Source organism: Anabrus simplex, chromosome 5, assembly GCF_040414725.1.
Source record: "Anabrus simplex isolate iqAnaSimp1 chromosome 5, ASM4041472v1, whole genome shotgun sequence".
Classification (NCBI taxonomy): domain Eukaryota; kingdom Metazoa; phylum Arthropoda; class Insecta; order Orthoptera; family Tettigoniidae; genus Anabrus; species Anabrus simplex.
The window spans coordinates 60,543,443-60,565,833 of NC_090269.1; the positions used below are offsets into that span (position 1 = coordinate 60,543,443).

Here is a 22,391-nt window from a genome sequence, read left to right on the forward strand (position 1 = left end):
ATTTTCTTCCTGCTGCATGATTTCTAATTTCTTCTGCAGCTTCTATAATTTGCAGCTTTTCTTTGACCGTGAAAAACCTATTAACGTGTACTTTTAGTTGCCATCTCGAACATGTTATTCACTTCAACTTGCACACAAAAGAATGACACCACGGCACACGTAGAGTTGACAACTGTGTTTGGCACAGTCATGTTAGATGGATCTTATAAATCGTCACTTTTTCTCCTAATCCCGTTAGATCTTCATACTATATTTATTGGAAAAGGTGTGTGGTTGAACATACACAATCACGTATTGACTGACATGATGTCCAATATATCACAGTTTACATTAATTTCCAAATCGTACAAGATGCAAAATAGGTGCATTCCACCATTTCCAGACGCTTTGACATTTTAGACTGCACAGACTGGAGGGTAAGAACTGGCAGCATACCAGACAGGAAGTGCTGTCATCACCTGTCTACAGGTCACTTGGGACCGTACAATATGCCTCTGACTGAGACGTAGTGGCTCCCTTGTCATCTGAAGTAGAGCCGCAAAAAGCAAGACAGGCGATTCCACTGGAAAGAATCCAATTTCCTTACTTCCTATTTTCAGCAAAAAGAAATAAAACTATGATGCGCTATTATGCAGACTTTTTGTTTTCGTTAGCATGATAATATAAAGTCTCGCTTACTAATACACAGGCCTATTAAAGGTTGTCAGTACTGTAATGATAAATAAATTTGTATTTAATAGCAATGATATTTCTGGCTAGATTCCAGCTATTCATGAGTTAGAACCCTCAAGAAAACCCGTTAGCTGCCATCGTTGGTTTTTGCCTGCTTACTTAACATTAAAAACCTCCAGATCTAGCGGGAAAACCGCCGAATTGGCAGCACAGCAACCCCATTGAGATTTGTATATATTCGTAATAGTTTGTACATTTATTCCTTTCAGTTGCCAGGAATTTATTTCCTCGCTAGCTGCGAATTAATGTCAACATAAAAAACTAGATGAGCCAGGAGCATGTTGCCAACCTTGACGCAGATAAAACCTGCACCCCAATTTCTTACATTAAAATTCTTTTTAAAATATGCGGGAATTATTCACGTAAGTAGGGTATTTGTCCTGAGTGAGTAAATTCATAATTGAGTCGTCCTGTTGCAAAATCCATTATGTCCATTTTTTCTCAAATGAGTCATCACTGCCATTGTATGCAGCTCATCAAAATACACAAACCAGTAATGCAATACATGAGCAAAGTCCATTTAATCCATATGTTTAAAGGTGACAAATAACTGGAACTGCTGCAGAAGTCGTTATGTCTAGCGTGTGTTATGCAGCAGAGCTCGTTGTGTCCCAGAACCCTGTAAGAGGATCATACTTACATGAACAAAATCAGGCAACTGTGTGATAAGAGGTGAAGTAAACAATAACAGCGATTGTGGTGAAGCAAAAAAGCATATTGAAGCATGGGAAACCCTTTTCTGCTATTGTGCCAGTACCAGTGGAGGAAGGGGTTCCTCTTAAGAAAAAACACATTGCTGACCAAACATTACGGGAAAGAGTGGATAAGGAACGATGACCTCATGTTCTACAAGACGCTGACCAGCAGCAAACTTTAAACAGTGAAATGCCAGACTGTGACATTGATGTGGGAGATTTTTTTTTTTTAGGACAATAACAGATTGTTAATATAACTGTACGAAATGTTAAAGAACTTATGAAATGTTTTGAATGAATGATGATTTCTTGATGTAATCATAAAATCAAAGTGCGGGAATCAGATATCAAAACAAAACCCTTTCAGTGCCGCGTGTATTTGTTAGGTACTAGTCAAGAGTGCCACCCACTTTTTGTCCGATTTGCAATACTCTAGAAAAATATTCATCACACTGTCAATTTATACCCATTCTCAGTGAAACTTTTTGGTATTATATAAAAGGAATGATCCCTTGAATTAATGGCACTTAATACCTAAAATAATTTACAGTTAAAATTTAAATAAATCATGAATTTAAAAATTTAAAATACAATAAATGAAAATCCACATTTCAAGGCAAATATGTAGTTCTAAAAATCAGTATGACACACTAACTGATGGTATTTCTTGTAGGACAGACTCTTGACTGTCGATTTGGATAAAATTATCTTATTTGGAGTGATAATATGTCATAAAAATCAAAATATGTTTAGGTTCAGCGTCATGAGGAGGGGCATGTTTCGGTCCAGGTAACTCGAGGAAAGGGTGAGGTGGTTATGGGTAACTTCACTGAATAATGGCAAAGTGTGATATTGTTAATACCAATATTACCATGGAAATCTTAGTTACTTTCCGAATTATCTCTAACCTCGGCAATTGGTGGTGTTCCACTTACAAAACCATTTTCAGAATCACTCTCGCTGGCTATCACCTCACTAGAAGTGTTTTCAATACTATTATGATGTCCAGTTCACTTTCTGACTCGACATAATCATCGTCATTTTCTAAACTATGTATGTAATCAGTTAGACCATCATTGTTTGTAAATGCGTCGTCCCATAAGTCCGCCATCACTATTGAGATGTGCATAAGATGTGCGGGCATGGCCTTCACATTTTTAAACGTTCCTCACATGGAAACAAATAATTTTATGTGGCTTCTAGGGGTAAATTTAGAGACTACATACCTTCCTCGATAATAATATACTGATATATGCTACCATCTAACGGAAAAGGAAGAACTACGACGGTTTCTAAACGAGTCTGCATGAGGGATGAAATATCATTCCTGGCACTTTTGGCGAGTTCATGGAGGAATGAAAAATCATCCCTTGGCACTCAAAGAGTCAAAATTATTTCTATTCATGCTATTTTCATAGTACAGTAGAGTCTCGCTCAACCGATCTTCGCTTATCCGACACTGGTAGGCTTAATTTGAACTTTAGGTGGATGCAATTCTGGGACAAGGGGTGTGGAGGGTGCGACTGTGGGACAAGCACTAGCAGTCGTGCGGTAGGATTTTGCTATGTAGTATTGGTTGGGTGCGGATGTTATAGTTTTCATATCCTATGTGAGTATGGCGAGTAAACGTAAGAAAGTGATTGTTTCTGTGGAAGACAAGTAGAATGGGTTAAAGAGACTGGACAAAGGGGAAACTCTCCAAAAAATGGCTTCAGATTATGGTGTTGGACGTGTTACAGTGGGAGACTGGAAACTTACGAGGGAATAAATTGAAAAGTGGTGCTCTACCAGAGCAACAAGTGATGCACTGAAAATTAGAAAAGAAAAAAAAGAAAAATGTGAGTACGAAAAAGTAAGTGAAGCACTATTTCTTTGGTTCACTAAAAACCAGGAAAAGGGCTTGTCAATATCTGGCCCCATTCTGCAATAAATGGCGGTGTATATCCAGAAGGAGTTCCCTGATTTTACTGCTATTGCTGGCTGGCTTGGTCGGTGGGAAAAACGGTACGGCATTGGGCAGCTTAATATCTGTGGAGAAGAACTGTCAGCTAAATCCGATGCGGTTGTGAAATTTAAAAGACAATTTCAAGAAATAATTCTTGCTGAAGGATTAACCGGTGATCAGATTTTTAATTGTGATGAGACTGGGGTGAATTTCAAGATGCTGACATCAAAACTCTTGCAGCCCAAGCCAAGACATCTGCACCTGGCTACAAGCGTAGTATGAAAAGAGTACTGCATCTACTGTACAATTGAATTAATAAGACAATAAATAGAGTCCCGTAAAACATAGTACGTGATACAGTATAGTCTTCCTGTTTGTTTTAGTTCATTTTCAAAGTTATTCTGTATTATCCGACATTTTCGGTGATCCGACGTACTCCAGGTCCCGTTTAGGTCGGATAATCGAGACTCTACTGTATAATATCGAGTGTAGCTAATAAAACATGTTCACCATAAATCTGCACACTATATTCCACATACTGCTGCACATACCTTTTATCTTTACAAAACTGTTGCAAAACTCATTATCTCCAAATATTTTTTGCAAAGAACATGGGTTTTATAATTTATATTTTGTGGAGATTTTGCAGTATGGCGAAGATGAATGCTTACTATTTAATTACAAAATTTCAACCACCTATCTTTGTTGCATAACAAATGACAGTTTTTTTTTGCCCTTTGTGAAAAATTTGTTTGTCTGCACATAACAGGTTTTGCAACTAGGCGACTCAATTCCAATATTCTGTTATTGGAAATCTTAAGTTTTCCAGCTAACTCATTCCTCGTTGAGGGTGATCTCCCATGCATCCAATATATTGCCCCACAAAGCATCATGCAAATTGGCACACTGGGACAAAAAATTGGCAGCCGAGGATGAGGTAGCTGAAAAATTTATAGTTTTTTATAAATGACCAATTATATTGGAATTTCTCTATTGTGTAACAGCGCCGTATTAACAGTCATAGCATTTCCACTCCGATTGCTTGTAATGAGTATGTAGTTTATTATCACTGGCCCCTTGGACTGTTATAGCGGTATGCCACGTGCCATGAAGAATGGGGAATAGCCTTACAATATGACACGTGTTCATGCAGGTGCGAGTCAGGTCCGAGGATACGTACCTGCCGGTCAGGGTGAGAACCAGGGTTCGAGTCCTGCTCTACTCATTACCTTTTTAAAACTTTTGGAATGTTGCATTAACCTAATATGCATGTTTCTATTCATTGCATAATCTGGCTCTTTTTTTTTTTAATCTAAGTCCTGAATGGGACTGTTTTAGACATGACTTAATTCCTCGTCCAGTATCCATTGGCTTGAACAACTTGTTGATGGCAATCTCCTCCCATGCGTCCAACATAACATCCCACAAAGCATCATGCAAACATGTAGGAGGGTAATCCCAATGTTTCTTTATATGGCACTTCCACCTTGCCCACACTACATGTTTCATTGGGGGTTCAAGTCTGGAGCTGTGTAACGTACTCCTACTGTAATGTGAACATCAGCTTCTCTACCTGGTTATCTGCTCCATTTGCCTATTCATCTGCTGTTTCTTGCTACATATACTTCACTACAAAAGTCGTCATTGCTCACCAACCTGCGTTCTACTCTGTTCTCTGTGTATGCTTGTCGTATACTGTGCTTTTGCTTGCTCCATATGTCTGTCCACGCTACGTCACTTACTATGGCTTGCTCCATATGTCTGTCCACGCTACTTCACTTACTATGTTACAGAAACTTCTTGATCTGCCTTGTGTATGTTTCTATTCTGCTATATAAGGGTGACTTTGGCCCTGGCATGTTAGTCTGGCATTGACTCTGGAACTGTGTGTGTGGAGGGAGCACTGACCTTGTTGCGGCTGGTCCTCATATACTTCACTAAATTTCCGTCCAACAAGAAACAATTCGAGAGCATGTGAACTGGGTGAGCAAAGCCTTATGTTACATCTACGTCAGCAAAAACTTTATTTTGCATCTGAAATTTTTACTGGAACTCAGTTAATCTTGGTTTTTGCCCTTCAGGCACTATTACTACTAAATCTTTTAATGGCCTGGAGCTGGCCTAACTAGTGTTCACTTTCACTTGAGAACTTTTTTCTTCTTAGTGTGGACGTGCATTCTATGAGCTTTGTGTGTGGACAAGAATCATGAATTCAGTCATGAGTTTATAAAAGGGACATAAATGCATCTGTTTATTGGTGAAAGAAAACTTGTCAACTAAGCAGTCGGACTCTTCCCTTGTTTCTTCCCTCCCCTCATCCCAAAATTTTCTTTTCCCCCTCCGACTTCTGCCTTTTCATTATTTTGGTGTCATTCAAGAAAAGTTCTAGGAACACCCTGGTGGTGGTGTTTTATCGTGGCCAAATGTTGTATTATGATGTTAAAATAATGCTGCGTTTGTTTCTAAATAGCAATAATTCTATGTACCTGCTTTGTCTAAAATTCTAGTCAAGTGTGTCTTATAAGGACTCTTTCTATGCTTCTTAATGCTCTGTTCAAAGAAGAAAAGTTGAAATGAGAAAGATAACTAACCAAGTCTTGTAAAATATTTTTTTCTTTTAAATTGTAAGCCTGTTCGGTTCTTTTGCCACTGAATATAATCTGTTGATATTTCTTGTTCTGAAAGGGGCATTTATTCAAATACTTCTGTGTTCCTTTCACATCCTCTCCTATTCTTTCTTTTGTACTTACTACAGATAATCTCGGGCTATCCCAGCATTACTTCCCATCACTGCTCGTCACTTATTACTTGTGTAGTTCATAATTTCTAAATTATGAGTGTTCTTGTGGTGTATGGATTTTGCAAAAAAAGGTCCCCTATGGTTGGATATCGAACTGTTCTTGGCTAATCACCTACAATATAGGCTAGTGATACTGAACTTTATTATTCAATTATCTGGTCACCTTTGCTGTGTCGTCATTATCCCTGATTTTCTTAAGCAATTCGTGCTTATAGATGGTTTCAATAATTTATACCAAATTAAGGTGAATGGACTATATCTTGACTCTCATACGTCGACTGTTTAAATGGATAACATATTGTTCTCCAGCTCCCTTGCTACTATTTTGTTACCCAGTCGTGAGTCATCTTAACCTCATTCAAGGACACACACACACCAAGGGAAAGATTGTATGTTTAAGATATTTTAGTTTCTTAACAGCTGTAGGGATCCAACTGAAGAATTCAATGGAATCCTGCTTAGAAAACCAACCCTGAACATGACCGTTCATGTGGATTGGGAGTTGTTGTGCACGACCTCATTAGGATACCATTCTGTTGCACTCGGAACCATAATATTCTCCAGAATATCCAAATATTGCTCTGATAAAAAAAGAGGAAATGGCATATGGCTTTCAGTGCCATTAGTGTCCAAGGACATGTTCGGCTCACCAGGTGCAGGTCTTTTGATCCTTTAGGAGACCTGTGCGTCGTGATGAGGATGAAATCCTGATGAAGAGGACACATACACCCAGCCCCCATGCCAGGGGAATTAACCAATGTTGGTTAAAATTCCCAACCCAGCCGTGAATCGAACTTGGGACCCCTGTGATCAAAGGCCAGCACGCTAACCGTTTAGCCATTTGGTCTGATGTGAGACTGTCATCTATCCAATGAAGCAGTCCAGTCCTATTGGATGATATCCGCCCCCCCAACACGACACAGATACGTGGCCAGTGTAAGAACACACTGTTATAATATCTTTTGTTGTATCAGGCTCTCTGTGGCCTCTAAACATGAACCTGCCCAACCTCCTCCAAACTGAAAGAAGTCTTGTCAGAGATCACATGATCCCATTTACGATTTAACTCCCATCTCGGCATCTATTCATTGGAGAGAGACTCTTTTACAGCAGCTTTTCTTTAGTGGAGTCTGGCTTCTCGTAATAGTTAACAGACTGTGTATGGACATCCAGAAAAATTGGTAATCTGCACAAGTTTCATTGCAAAATAAATTTCCTGTTTAGAGCCCATATTGACATGAATTCTTATATTAAATGACATTTTGAAAGGAGTCAACTTTTTCAATACAAATAGTTAATATAATGTCATAAGAGAACACTATTACATCTCTAATAGTACATGTTTCATTCTGACTATATGAAAACTAGGTACCTTAATAACAATAATAAACACCACTATAAAATACAATAACACTTTAAATATAATACAAAATAATTTACAATATTGATCTGATCTACGACAGCAATTAAGTTATATTTATTTTAATCAATGTATATTAAATTGTACGTTTTTCAGTGCTTATGATGGCACAAAGAGCCAAAATATTCAGACAAAAATATTAATTAAATAATTCAATAGAATATTCCATTATATATGGTATTGAATAGGTTAAAATTATACTCTTTGTTGTAAATATTATAGTCAGTATCAAACTTTAAAAAAAAAAATGAATTTCATTACTTGCAATGTTAATGCCAACCACACATCAAGAACGGCTAACGCCTATCTCAATTCTCAAAAATCTGGAAAAGACATAAAAAATTTAAAATCTTGTCTCGTCAATAATCCGGTTTCAAAACTTCTTATGGTTAATGAAATGAAACTAAGAAATCCCCATTTGACTTACTAAACGCAAAATAAGTCTAATGCAATATGGCTTAAAATGAAATCAAATTTTTGAATAAAAGGGAATTTTTAAAAAAATGTACAAAGCATACCTCTTGCCTCATGGCTCCATTGAAGAGGGACTCATTTCAACTCTATGCAACAATACAATAAATTCCATAATGATAAATAAGCAAAATACAATAGACAAAAAACTAGCCAACCTTAACTCAACCAACCAAAAGAGATTCTCCAAGAGTGAATCAAAATATTTTCTAAAAATTTGCTTTCATTTTTTTTTTAGTGACTATATATCGCTACACTTCAACTTTCACTTCTTAGTAAAGATTGTCTTGGTTAAAGTCAGGATAGTATTTGGACAGGGAACCAAATTATGTTTAGAGGAGTCATGATGAATTAAATAGAACGCAGAGGAACCGTATTTGCCTCCATCCGGTTACCTATAGATATGGTAAAATTATAATTTGTCATTTTCTGACTCTTGAAATGTCTGCTTAACTTGACCAAACATGCCCTTATTTGGCAGAATAATTCCCATGATCAAAGATAAACTGTTTTGGGCATTTAACAGGGAGGCTTCAGTGTATCATTCTGGTTTTTCAATTAGTTACGTACTTTCCTATGAATTTGGATGAATGACTTTTATTGTATTTTTGGAGTGTCTGTATGCGATATAAAGGTGACATATTTCCCAAGGTTTTTTTCTTCTGTAATAAAGTGACATACTGAATTAAAGTTTTGTATTTTGTAGGGCAGTGTGTAAAGCAGAAGATCTATTTCCCTATTCTGAAAATAAAGAGAAGTATGGTCGACCGCTGAAGAGGAAAGGCTTTAACGAAGCCTTGGCGGAGATTGAAGGCAAAGGACCTGTGTCCCTACCACAGTCTTTGGTGAGTAGCAAAATATGTGTACATCATGGCATTCTCCTTTATTCATTGTGAATTGTTAGTAATGACAACTTTGTACATTTGTGAAAGTTCACAATATCATTTTCAGTTTAACTGATGTGTTCAGAACAACACTTAAGGTGGGATTACAGAGTTGTGATTTTGAGAAAAGAACTGTGCAGCCCATTATCCTTCAGTTAATATTTTTATCATGTATATTATTTCTATAGTATAGATGCTTTTTGCAGTTCTCACAACCATCCAGTCTTAACAAATGAGGTGTCAAAAGAAAGAAAATTTCCCAGAGCATTAACAAATTACACTTTCACTTTTTATATACAGTCGTAACCTGTTATAACAATTCCGAGGGAACCATCAATTAAGGGTCGTTATAGCTAGTAGTCACACAGACCGGTTTCTTGCTAAAAACGTAATATCTGTAAGTTTTAGGCTGCACAGTTACGTTGTTAAGGAACAGAATAAAGTTAAAACTTAAAAATCATAACTGAATTCTCCGTTCAAAAAAATGTACTCCCAATGGAGATACAATTCCAAAAATGGCTTTCACGGCTGCATATCTTAAAATCTCGGTAATAGAACCAGCTTTTGGGTGGTTAGGCTATGTGCGTTTGCAGAGTTTCGCCCAGACTTGCCTTATTTTTGAACAGAGAATTCACTTCTCCTTTAGCAGGTTAGCAATCACTATTTGCTATCACGGCGGTACCGCAGAGTTGGTCTGCCACTGCTTAGCATTATCTTGGAGGGGCGTGCCAGTTCAACTGATGAGCCCAAATGGCATGTGAAAACTGCGTAGATTTTGCAACAACTAGTCAAACGGAAAAATTCCTTGGACAGGTATGGCCTGCGACTTACCGTTGGAAAGACTGAGTACCTATTGTGTGGGGTACATAGTGATGGGTCAATTAACATCAGCGGCATTGAAATTCTCAAAACATCTCAATTTAAATATCGGGCATTACTTATCCAATCGGATGCTGGCACGCTCCCAGATGTTCGAAGCCCGGATGCAGTCACGCCAAGTCAAAGGAGTTGTTTATGTTTTGAGGGTGCCCATGTATTTGGAATCCAAAATCTATACAACCATCATTAGACCAGTGGCACTGTATGTAACCGAGTGTTGGCCAGTTACAAGGAGACACGAACAACAGCTGCATGTCATGGAGATAAAGATGTTTGACTGGCCAATGGGACTCACTAGACCTCAGAAATAAGGAAGTTCAGATGGCATTTGGCGAGGCCCCAATTCTTGAGAAAATGCAAGAGAATCGTTTGCAATGGTATGGCCACGTGCTACGCATAACGGTTCTTCAGTTGCGATAAGTCTTGCGGGCTGCAGACCACGAGGGCGACTAAAGAAGAACTGGCTCGACACTCTGCGGGAGGACATGCATGTGGTGAAAGTCTCTCCTAAAGATACATAAGCCCTCATTAAGTGGGGAAAAAAAGTGCACAACAGCAGAGCCTGCAATTAAGCGGGATAAATGTGAAGAATAAGAAGAAGAAGAGAAATTACTTTTGCATTGGCCTAGCCATAGATAATGGTTTACCTTAGATTTGGAACTAACCTTTATTTTATGATCATAAAACATAAAAACAAAAAAAAGAGGTGTTTTGTATACAGTAAACAAAATACTGTATTAAAGGTGCTGCAAACTTATTTTGGGATATCTTATAACTTTCCCTCATAGGACAATCATCAGTCGTGTGGGTCATATTCTAATGCATTGGAGAAGGATTATTCAGTAATTTCCTGGCCATTACCAGCTCTCAGTTTTCTGTAATACTGGTGATATCTTGAAGAGACATATTTAAGTAGTTCAAGCAAGTCCTTTAGGTTTATTGGCCTTGTTCCATTGTACTTTTGTAGCGGCAGCTAGTGATGGCCAACCACCAATACTGTTCCTTTTGTTAATGTCAACACAATCATATTCCTCAATAAGACCATATGAATATTTAAAAAAAAAAAAACATTTAATTGGTTCATCTTCATTTAAATAGTATGCTTGAAACTTTACTAATTTGTATTCTTTTCCTTATTTACAGATTCCATTCTCTTTGTCACCTCTTTCTAGCAAAGGTTGAGTGCTCACATCCTCTTCACTTATAATTTTTACTATCTGAAAGTTTTTTTTTTTTTTTACTGTAGTTCTTTTTACGAAATCCATTCATTGATCCAGCACAAAAACACCAGAAACAGCCCTTTTCTTTTTTTCAATCAACCCAAAATCCCTGGCATATGGAAGATAATATGACCAGGAACTAGATACTTATGCCTCCTGCATAAAAATCTGTTAGCCCAATTTTGCAATAACAAAATTAGTCTCACTTAAATGGCATAAAATTACAGGCTTTGTTCTCATCACTAAGGCTCGGAAGTTCATGCCCTAAAAAACTAAGAAATATGCATCCAAATATGCTCTTAAAAACTTGAAAAATTGCCAATAAATATGCACTATTAAAATAAAAAATTTCAGTAGACAATTCAGGTTAATATTGATGATAATAAACTTACTTGATTCCTTGGAGGTTAAAGCAGAAATGGTCCCGCTGTCAATGCTGAGTGATGAATTACAGTTCACATCCATCACTTTGCACAAATTTTCAACTGAAAAACATCGTCTGTTGTCTCTCAAGACACTTTTGTAACATGAAAAACTTCTTTCCACATCACAAGATGTTATTGGGGCATATTTAAATGATGATAACTGCTCCACAGAAAGAGGCAAGTTGCGGTAGATGGTTTTCCTTCGAGAATGTCTCGAATATCACACAACTGTTTATAACCAGGATTTTTGGAAGTTACATAATTTATTTTTTCTTTCACTTTTGTCCTATACTACCAGGAACAGAATTTAGATTGGATATCATTTTTTCGAAAACAGTAAGTGTTTCCTTTAAGGGAGATCCTACAGCTCCCAGTGACGTTATGGCAGTTGGCAGAAAAGAAAAATGGGTATTTATAAAATCAAGATTCTCTTCTAACTCAGTGTCTGACAGAATATTGTGCACTGTTTGTATTGATGCAGCTTCATTCGAGTCCAATGAATTAACACCCTCCTTGAATACTTCCATGTGCTGAGCATAATACAAAGCCGCATCCAGCCATGTTCCCCATCATATTAACACTGGCGCAGGAGGAAGTGGGATACTGGGTAATGTTGATCTAAACAACTTGACTCTTGAAGGAGATTTAACAAAAATTTTCTTTGAACAGGCCACAAATCGATCTACCAATGGGAAAGAATTGCGTGCCGGTAACAAATAAAAGTAGCCAGTCGTATTTGATTCCAGATGACCATAATAATTTTAATGAGTCCATCACACACTGTGTTACAGTTAGTTAGTGGCCGGCAATTCGCGCACATTAAGAAAATATGGTATCATCTTTTTTCCTTATTTAAGATGCCCACAATACATTAGCAATAAATCGGCCCTCAGAATCAGTGGTTTCATCAATAGACAACCACACAAACTGATCCGCTAATTCAATTTGTAAATTTGGCAATATGTTATTGTAACAACGTCCTATGTAAGTCTTACACAATGTACTTGCTTCAGGCACATGTTGTCGAGTGTGTTTGGCAAGAAAAGGTTTTAATGTAGGGTTATTAATTTTATACAAGGGAATATCAACGGGTAAAAATGCTTGGCACAATTCGTAAGAAAATTCACTAATCCTACTTCCTAAACACTCTAATAGTTGTTTCTGAACAGGCTCTTTATTTGCGAGTTTGCTAGTTAAATTCTCCTTACGTTTTGCTGTGTTTGTGTTGAACTATTTGAAAACTTTTCTCACTCCCTATAGTTTTCTCACACGCTCCACAGAACAGTACCCTGTTATCTGTAGATACTAAGTCGCCTGAAAACTTCTGTAAATTAGTTAATGTACAACTCGAAGTTGCTCTTATTTTCGGCATTTAAAGAACTTCTGAAAGGACGCTTTATACGCGAAACATAGTTTGGTCGCAAAAGTTCACAACAGAGTTAAACGACTCAATGGACAGCCAGTCGACAGCTAAGCACAAAACATGAGGGTATATGATGAAACAGGGGATTCACTGCGTGACATCATAACTCCTCACCACATGACAAGTTGCGTCATCAAGCGCAACATTACTGCCAATATCAACCAGATGAAAAAAGCTGATTAAAAAACTGTAAAAACCATTAATTAAAATATGCCATATAGGCATTAATATTATGCATTTTTCAAAATCACGAAAATATGGAGTTATATGCACCATTAAAGCATGTTCACTGACTGAAAATTCCATAATTCATGCACATAATGTATACATACATGCATTATCATTATAGACTGTTATGCTTTTCAGCATTCAGTCTGCAAGCCTCTGTGAATTTACTAAACGACGCCACAATCCTCGATTTGCAACTAGTGTTGTGGCCTCATTTAGTTCTATACCTCTTATCTTTAAATCGTTAGAAACAGAGCCTAACCATCGTCGTCTTGGTCTCCCTCTACTTCTCTTACCCTCCATAACAGAGTCCATTATTCTCCTAGGTAACCTGTCCTCCTCCATTCGCCTGACATGACCCCACCACCGCAGCCGGTTTATGGGTACAGCTTCATCCATCGAGTTCATTCCTAAATTAGCCTTTATCTCCTCATTCCGAGTACCCTCCGGCCATTGTTCCCACCTGTTTGTACCAACAATCATTCTTGCTACTTTCATGCCTGTTACTTCTAACTTATTAATAAGATATCCTGAGTCCACCCAGCTTTCGCTCCCGTAAAGCAAAGTTGGTCTGAAAAGAGACCGATGTAAAGATAGTTTCGTCTGGGAGCTGACTTCCTTCTTACAGAATACTGCTGATCGCAACTGCGAGCTCACTGCATTAGCTTTACTACACCTTGATTCAATCTCACTTACTATATTACCATCCTGGGAGAACACATAACCTAAATACTTGAAATTATCGACCTGTTCTAGCTTTGTATCACCAATCTGACATTCAATTCTGTTGAATTTCTTACCTACTGACATCAATTTAGTCTTCGAGGGGCTAATTTTCATACCATACTCATTGCACCTATTTTCAAGTTCCAAGATATTAGACTGCAGGCTTTCGGCACAGTCTGCTATTAAGACCCAAGTCGTCAGCATAGGCCAAACTGCTTACTACATTTCCACCTAACTGAATCCCTCCCTGCCATTTTATACCTTCCAGCAGATGATCCATGTAAACTACGAACAGCAAAGGTGAAAGATTACAGCCTTGTCTAACTCCTGTAAGTACCCTGAACCAAGAACTCATTTTACCATCAATTCTCACTGAAGCCCAATTGTCAACATAAATGCCTGTGATTGATTTTAATAATCTACCTTTAATTCCATAGTCCCCCAGTATGGCGAACATCTTTTCCCTCAGTACCCTGTCATATGCTTTCTCTAGATCTACGAAACATAAACACAACTGCCTATTCCTCTCGTAGCATTTTTCAGTTACCTGGCGCATACTGAAAATCTGATCCTGACAGCCTCTCTGTGGTCTGAAACCACACTGGTTTTCATCCAACTTCCTCTCCACGACTGATCGCACCCTCCCTTCCAAGATGCCAGTGAATACTTTGCCTGATATACTAATCAGTGAGATACCTCGATAGTTGTTGCAATCCTTCCTGTTCCCTTGCTTATAGATAGGTGCAATTACTGCTTTTGTCCAATCTGAAGGTACCTTACCAACACTCCATGCTAATTTTACTACTCTATGAAGCCATTTCATCCCTGCCTTCCCACTATACTTCACCATTTCAGGTCTAATTTCATCTATTCCTGCTGCCTTATGACAATGGAGTTTATTTACTATCCTTTCCACTTCCTCAAGCATAATTTCACCATCATTTTCCTCCTCCCCATGAGCTTGGCTGTTTGCAACACCACCATGGTGATTTCCTTTTACATTGAGAAGATGTTCGAAATATTCCCTCCACCTCTCCAGTGATTCCCTGGGATCTATTATGAGTTCACCTGAATTACTCAAAACACTGTTCATTTCCTTTTTTCCTCCATTCCTAAGATTCTTTATTACTGTCCAGAAAGGTTTCCCTGCTGCTTGACCTAGCCTTTCCAGGTTATTACCAAAATCTTCCCATGACTTCTTTTTGGATTCAACAACTATTTGTTTCGCTCTGTTTCTTTCATCTATGTAGAAATCCCTGTCTGCCTCGGCCCTTGTTTGGAGCCATTTCTGATAAGCCTTCTTTTTACGTTTACAGGCTGCTCTCACTTCATCATTCCAGCGAGATGTTCGCCTTTTCCCATCTTTACACACAGTTGTTCCTAGGCATTCCCTTGCTGTTTCTACTACAGCATCCCTGTATGCCACCCATTCACCTTCTATATCCTGAACCTGCTTACTGTCTACTGTTCGAAACTTCTCACTAATCATATCCATGTACTTCTGTCTAATTTCCTCGTCCTGGAGATATTCTACCCTCATTCGTTTGCAGACAGATTTCACTTTCTCTACCCTAGGCCTAGAGATACTTAGTTCACTACAGATCAAATAGTGGTCTGTATCATCGAAAAATCCGCGAAAAACTCGTACATTCCTAACAGATTTCCTGCATTGCACATAGTCCAAGTGAGGATCTCTCCTCTAACGGGTTATGGAGCACCGGTGAATTGTATAGTCCTAGCCGCCTGAGCACAAGAATATGCCTGAGAATATGTCCGAGATGCCCACTCCCATTCCATAGCAATTGGTATCATGACTCTCAGGACCACTTACTAGGCCACTCAGCCGTTGCCCATAGTTCACGAACTAGGACGTGACTACAGTAACCCACAAACATGAACCATCATAATGTATAAGCATACATTTTTAACCCCTAAGAAAAGCATGCAAAAGCATGAACTTCCGAGCTCTACTAATCACACAGGATTCCCTCATGGTATAGCAACTCACAGAAAATAGTTTGAATCTTCTGCAACAGATGGCAACACTGAACTAATTTTTTTTAACACCGCTGGTTAGCCCATTTTTGCGAGCATCCATTCAAATTGTAATTCATCATCACGAATAAAACAAGTATTGATTAGGTTAACCTTAATTAACAGATTCTTTTGTAACTGATAACTGTCAGTATGGATCACAATGATGTTTGTAATGAAAAAGTGATAGAGAAAAGTGACAATCAACCTGTATTTTCTTTTTTTGTGGAATTTGTGTTAATATTTTAATTACTCTTTCTTCAGGCAGCGGAACCTAAATCTCAAGGAGAAGATGCAGTAGATAGTGACGCAGAGGGGGCTCTTGTAATAGATGAAAGGCCTCGAACTCCAGTTTCAACTCCCAAAACACCTCGAACGGAAGGAGGTGAAGAAAAGAAGAAAACCACAAAGCGAAAACGTGAAAGTGATGCAACACCCGATGTAAGTAATCATAAGAGATATTGCCAGTTACATTTGTTGTCAAAGTAAAATAATACACCCGTTGACAAAGAAAAAAAAGTGTAGGCACCCGAAAGAAATGGTCCAATTTACATGTACATACAGTACATCTGGTGGGTGGGTGGGTGGGTGGGTGGGTGGGTGGGTAGGTGATAAGAGTTGTAATGATCTGCAATCTCTGGAACCACCTCCCGAGTGCATTAGTTGTGCTACTACTATTGGAACAATTGTGTCTTCAGTAGGGAGCGTAGAAAGTGGTGAATAGAATGCTTCATTATCAGAGAAAAGGAGCTTGTGGAGGTTGGCCACAATCCTGGTGAAATCAGCTCAATCCCTGCCTGGCCTCAGAAGGGCATGGGAATTCAACAGTGATCAGTTTCATCAGTACTCGCTACAAATTGGATCCATTGTTGGTCTCTACTGAATTACGTTGGGGAGGGGGGGGGGGGTCTTATATGCGAGATCTACCATATTTCACTGCATAATCGTCACACTTTTTATACGAAAATTTTCCACATAATTGTGGGTACAACCATTACGCAAAGAATTTTTAAAAACCAATATTTGTATTACTTAAAATATTAATTTATGGTGACTAAATTGGATTTGGTACAAGTTTAAGGTTCACATAATACTCACGTGTATACATCAAAATAATTAAAATAGTCTGAATCAAATGTATAACTAACTAAATAAATAATACCGGTATATGTACGAAGCATGGCAATTAGAGTACAGTTACAGTGTATAGGACCCTCACCAGAATTACTTGATTTAAGAACTGGAAAACAAGTCCAAAGAAAAGCAGCATTGTTTAAGGAGCCTTTCTTGTGGACAGTCAAGATTTTCTTTTGATGATGCCGAGCACAGTTCCCTGCGAAACGTAAAGAATTTCACCTTATTTTCTTGACACGGCATAAGCCCAAAAGCCTGTACAGTACCATTTCTAAAAGCAGCACTGTTTGTAGTTTGACAACATGGTTGTGAGACTATGTACAATTTATTCACCTGTGATATGAGTTCTTATTTGGAATGCATAAGGCTGTATGTTATCGCTTGTCAGCAGTGTCACCAGGATATACCGGCACTGCATGCACTTGTTTTCTAGTATGGTTTTAAAAACTTTGCAACCAGGAGTACACTGGTATCGGAACGCGCAGGCAAACAGTGGCAAAATGAATCACTGAGAATCTAATTCACGTAAAAAAGTTAATATTTGTTCTTTATCACCAGTAAACATCGAAATGAATGTGTCCTTTTTTTCATAACACTGTCATGTAATCAGCCACCATGGGCCACATTCTTGTGATTTGCTATAATACCTAATTGAACGTTCCGGTGTTGGGAAATTTACGAGTAGGTATACCCCTACTTGCAACCCTTGTAATTCACCACAAGTGGGCTTCTCCATACCCTGGGGGTATGTATGTTTTTCCAATTTTGTTTGTATTAGGTACTCTACTGGAAGTATCTGTTGCTCAGGAGTGTAGAGAAGCCTGTGTTTGTTTGTGAATGACGTGATTACTGTGCTGTAGACATGTGTGCATGAGAATTGAAGTTTTATTTTGCTTTTGGCATGTTTGTAGAAATATTTTGTTTTTTAATACAATAATACTGAACAGTTACTGACAGTAATTTATGTAGCAACACATTAACGTGAGGCTTTTATTGGTGATCATGGGTAATAGCAGAAACTATTCTGTGGGGTTCAAGTTAAACGTAATTGTCTTTGCTGAACAGCACGGAAACAGAGCTGAGGTAAGAAAATTTGCATTGAGTGAAAAGTTGGTGTGTGACTTACGAAAATTAAAAGGCATGCTGAAAAAACACAAACTATTTATTCTAGACGTGTGTTCGTCAGCTGGAGCACCATCTTCTTCTGACGTCAAGTGATCACATCTTATCTACATGGTAGGATCCTGTTCCTGTAAAGTAGTCTCCACATTGTCGACGCCGATGTATTCGGCGAACATAGTACCGACATCCCGCAAATGAGACTGTAGCTACACTCCCCATAAGTTAAAATGCACTTTCATGTGCAATTTACATTGCAGTTTTGTTTACCTTTTAAGCAGCTTGAGGAACAAAATTTGAACCGGGGATGATTATGCATTTCATACTCTCAAAAAGGCGGGTGGGAGGGATTTTAATACATGATTAAATTCGGTTATTATAATTTCTGTTCCAATACACATTTATCACTTGACAAAACAGGAGAATTATGGCACGAGCAGACATATGTAAGTAACATCCAAGTTCTCTATTATGTTGTCAACATGTTGCTTAAACAGATTGCATGAGCTTATAACTGATTTTGCTGTAGGCTACATACTGTATATACACAAGTTATTTGAGAAAATGTTTTATTTCCAATAGATGACAGCATTAGTTCTCAAGATATTTGATGACAGATAGCGCAGAATGGAAAGAAGTCTGTTGAACATCTGCTGTTATAGAAAAATATAGACACCCGAGTTAATACATTAATAAAAGGTTTATCCTTCATCCTACACAGAAGCAAGCTACACCAAAATTTAGCTTATTTTATACTGCGTTTGATTATGTGGAGTAAAAATTTTATTGTACCCAGTTAAAATTTTATTGTGGATTGAACAAAGAAAGTGCCAGTATTGTTTTCCATTTCCAACGGAGCGATCACTTTGAAAATTCATAACTTTAAAAGTATTGATCTGATCGTGACCAAACTTTAATACGTCTTAAAGTAACATATTGTTTATCTGTACACCAAGTTTTTATTTCATCTGGTTATCATCATTTTCATTTCCCCTTTTCAGCTCCTGCCAGGCCGGGGTGTTGATGGCAATTCTCCATCGTTGCCTCTCCTTCCACCAGTCCTCTTCAATAATTGTATTCCAGTCCAGTCTTCTTTTTCTTATACTGTTCTTGGCAGAGTCCATCCATCTTGCTCTAGGCCTCCCTCTTACCCTCTTCCCTTGTATCTTAGCTTCCAACACTTGTTTTGGGTATCTCTCCCTCTTGCATTCTCATACCATGTCCAGACCATCTCAATTTATTCTTCTCCACCCTATCACTCAGGTTTTCTACCCTTATCTCTTTTCTGACCTCAACATTTCTTACTCTGTCTCCCCTTGTCTTCCCTACCATACTCCTTGTGAACTTCGCCTCACTGGCTTGAATTTTACTCTCCTTTCTTGCTGCCAAAGTCCAAGTCTCTGATGCACACGTAAATACAGTGGAACCTTCCCAGAAACTACGTTTTCCCATTATTATCCATTCAAATTACGTGGTCCCGCGAACATCCTAATTAAATCACGTTTAAAAGTCCCGCATTATCTGTTCCTCAAAGACACGATTTCCCGTATCAACCATTCAGAAATTTCAGTCCCATCAACGCTAAATCCTCGATCACGCGTTTTTCAAGAAACTATCTCACGAAAGGACGGCTACGGCATACTTGCGGATCTTGGTGTTAACGTCCAGTCATTGCGGTAATTTGAGGAAGCGGAAAAGCGATCGACGGTGAACTTGCATAAGGGACCATCGCATTCGGGTGGTCTTGTTTAGAGAATCAAAATCATAAAGCAGAGAGTGTCCACAACAATTGGAAGGAGACAGCGCGCATTTCAACAGCTCTACTTGAAGACGGAACGAGTTTCGTCAGCTGTTCGTACCGGTACTTGCAAACCGTCTATATTATGTCCAGGGTTAGATGGTTGTTTTTTCTTTCCCGAGTGTATCGCCGAACAGGTTTTCGGCACTTCCCTCAGGGCACTGTATAGTCACTGAGCTTTCCAACTGCTCCTTCTTAACACAAATTTAGTATTTTAATATTATCATATACGATTACGTTATCGAGACCAGAACAGATGTTGCACCTTACATATATACAGCCATGAGAGGTTTCGGGATCGCCTATTACTGTTTTGGTCCTAATGTAAGCCTAGAAATTTCACATTTATTGTGTTAAAATGTTAAAACCGCAGTAATTTTATTTGTGCACGTTACATGTAAAAACCTTTGCATCATTTCACACTCGTACCGACTTGGACAGCGAGCGCATTTTCCAGCTGAGCTCAAGGTTGCGAATAACCGTAAATATGGAAGTTTTGATGATATTTTTTCTCTTTCCAATTGAATCGTGATTAGTGACGGACATAATTGAATATAATGCATTTGAAAACTTGAGAATCGATACTTACATTCGAAACAATATTCTCGAATTCTACATAACCTTTAAAAGTCGATGTAGGCCGTAGACCTAATTTGTGCGGCACAAGATTTCCACAAACTGACTATGAACAGTATACCGGTGACCAAATTATAATGGAAGATTTAAAGAAAAAGGTATTTCGTCATCATGTTGGGCACTTTTGTATCCAGTGTGCTTTAGATTAGAGAAAAAAAAATACTTGTGGTCGATTGTTTGGCTTGATGTTAGGTTTTTCTAATAGTTTGACCGATCAAAGTTGCCAAACTGAAAGAAGTTTTCAGAGGAAACCGACGAAGTTTCCCCAGTAAAACTGAATGTAAAGTTGCTAGACTTTTAAGTTGCGTACCGGTAATTAATGTTTGAAGCCGGCCCTGCCGTCGAACGTGCCTGCCTCTCACCCAGGTTCGATTCCCGGCCAGGTCAGGCATTTTTATCTGGATATGCGGGCTGGTTCCAGGTTCACTCATTCTACGATTACCTTTAATTGAGGCGCTATTTAATGGTGAGGATGCGACCCCGGTCTAGAGAGCTAGGAATAATGGCCAAGAGGATTTGTCACACTGACCATGTGTCACCTCGTAATTTGCAGGCGTTCGGACTGAGCATTCGGGATGTAGTTTGGTTTGGTTTAGGGGTGTTTGTAAGATTTTAAGTATACATATTTCTTTTTTGTGATGTTTAGCCAAATTGTTCATGGTTCATTCATTCCTGGATTTTCCGTTTTCCCGTGTTGTACGTTTTTTTACGGTGGTCCCTCCAAAAACGGAGAATCGAGGTTCCACTGTACAGGGGTATAGTACATCTTGTATATTATCTCTTTCCATTTCATAGAAACTTCTCTGTTCCACAGCAGGTTCCTTTTATTCTGGTAGAATGTATTTCCTGCTTGTACCCTTCTGCTGATCTCCTTATCCAGCCTTGCATCTTGCATTATTTCACTTCTCAAATATTTGATGTATTCAACAACCTCAAAGTTTCACCCCTGATACTAACAATTCCTTTTCCTTCTTCTAATCACCACCGTTTTGCTCTTCTATACACTGATTTTCATACCATATTTCTCAATATTGTCATTTCAATCTTCTAGTTGGATTTGCACTTCTGTATTCTTGACTCACCAGGTCACTATGTTATCTGCAAACAACAATATTTTCATATCCCCTCCATATCTTGCCTTTGTTTCCTTTAGAATTTCATGCCTAACCATTATAAGCCTAAGTAGACACAATACATTTCCCTGTCTTAGTCCACTTTGGAGTCAGGACGCAACTGGAACAATTCTTATTCAATGCTGTCACTAGTTCCCTTGATTGCCTTCCTCGTCTTTTTCTTTCCAGGGTTTCCCACACCTTTTCTCTATTAGTATTATTGTATGACTTTTCTAGATCAAGGAATGCCATCAGCAGATCTTTTCCATATTCTCACTGTTTTTCCATCAGTAATCTCATGGTAAATACAGTAGACGTCCACTATAGCGAGTACGGTATATAACGAGAAGCTTGTTATAACGACAAGTTTTGTCTGTCCCTTCTAAAGTCCTATATTAAACTGTGTAATTATCCTTCGATTCCAGCGAGAGCCCTATCACTGACACATCCGTTTTGTTACGAGCGATTAAGCGCGAGCAAGTTTTTCCGTTACCTATATTTATGCACACCAGCGATTATGTTGCATACAATACCAACATAAATGGTCTGTTATTGGACATTATAAATTTTCCAGCTAACTCATTCCTGTTTGCCAGTGTTTTGCCCCAGTGTGCTAAGTTGGGCTCATCAGTTGGTAAATAACACACCCACCAATACTCATAGCTAGTGCATACCATGGAGGCCACTGCATAGACTACTTGGAGCCACCG

General features: G+C 38.4%; 1 protein-coding gene across 9 annotated transcripts in view; it reads left to right on the forward strand.

Moving 5' to 3' along the window:
• The window catches only part of LOC136873746 (PC4 and SFRS1-interacting protein), a 334,787-nt gene that overhangs the window by 69,577 nt on the left and 242,819 nt on the right, over positions 1-22,391 (forward strand). For all 9 annotated transcript variants that reach the window (XR_010860165.2, XR_010860166.2, XM_067146927.2 and 6 more), the window contains exons 4-5: positions 8,770-8,908; positions 16,147-16,323. Coding sequence is in view for 7 of the 9 variants with exons in the window: in XM_067146927.2 (XP_067003028.2) it covers positions 8,770-8,908; positions 16,147-16,323 (316 nt within the window). In the remaining 2 variants the exon portion in view is untranslated. The remainder of the gene's footprint in view (positions 1-8,769; positions 8,909-16,146; positions 16,324-22,391) is intronic.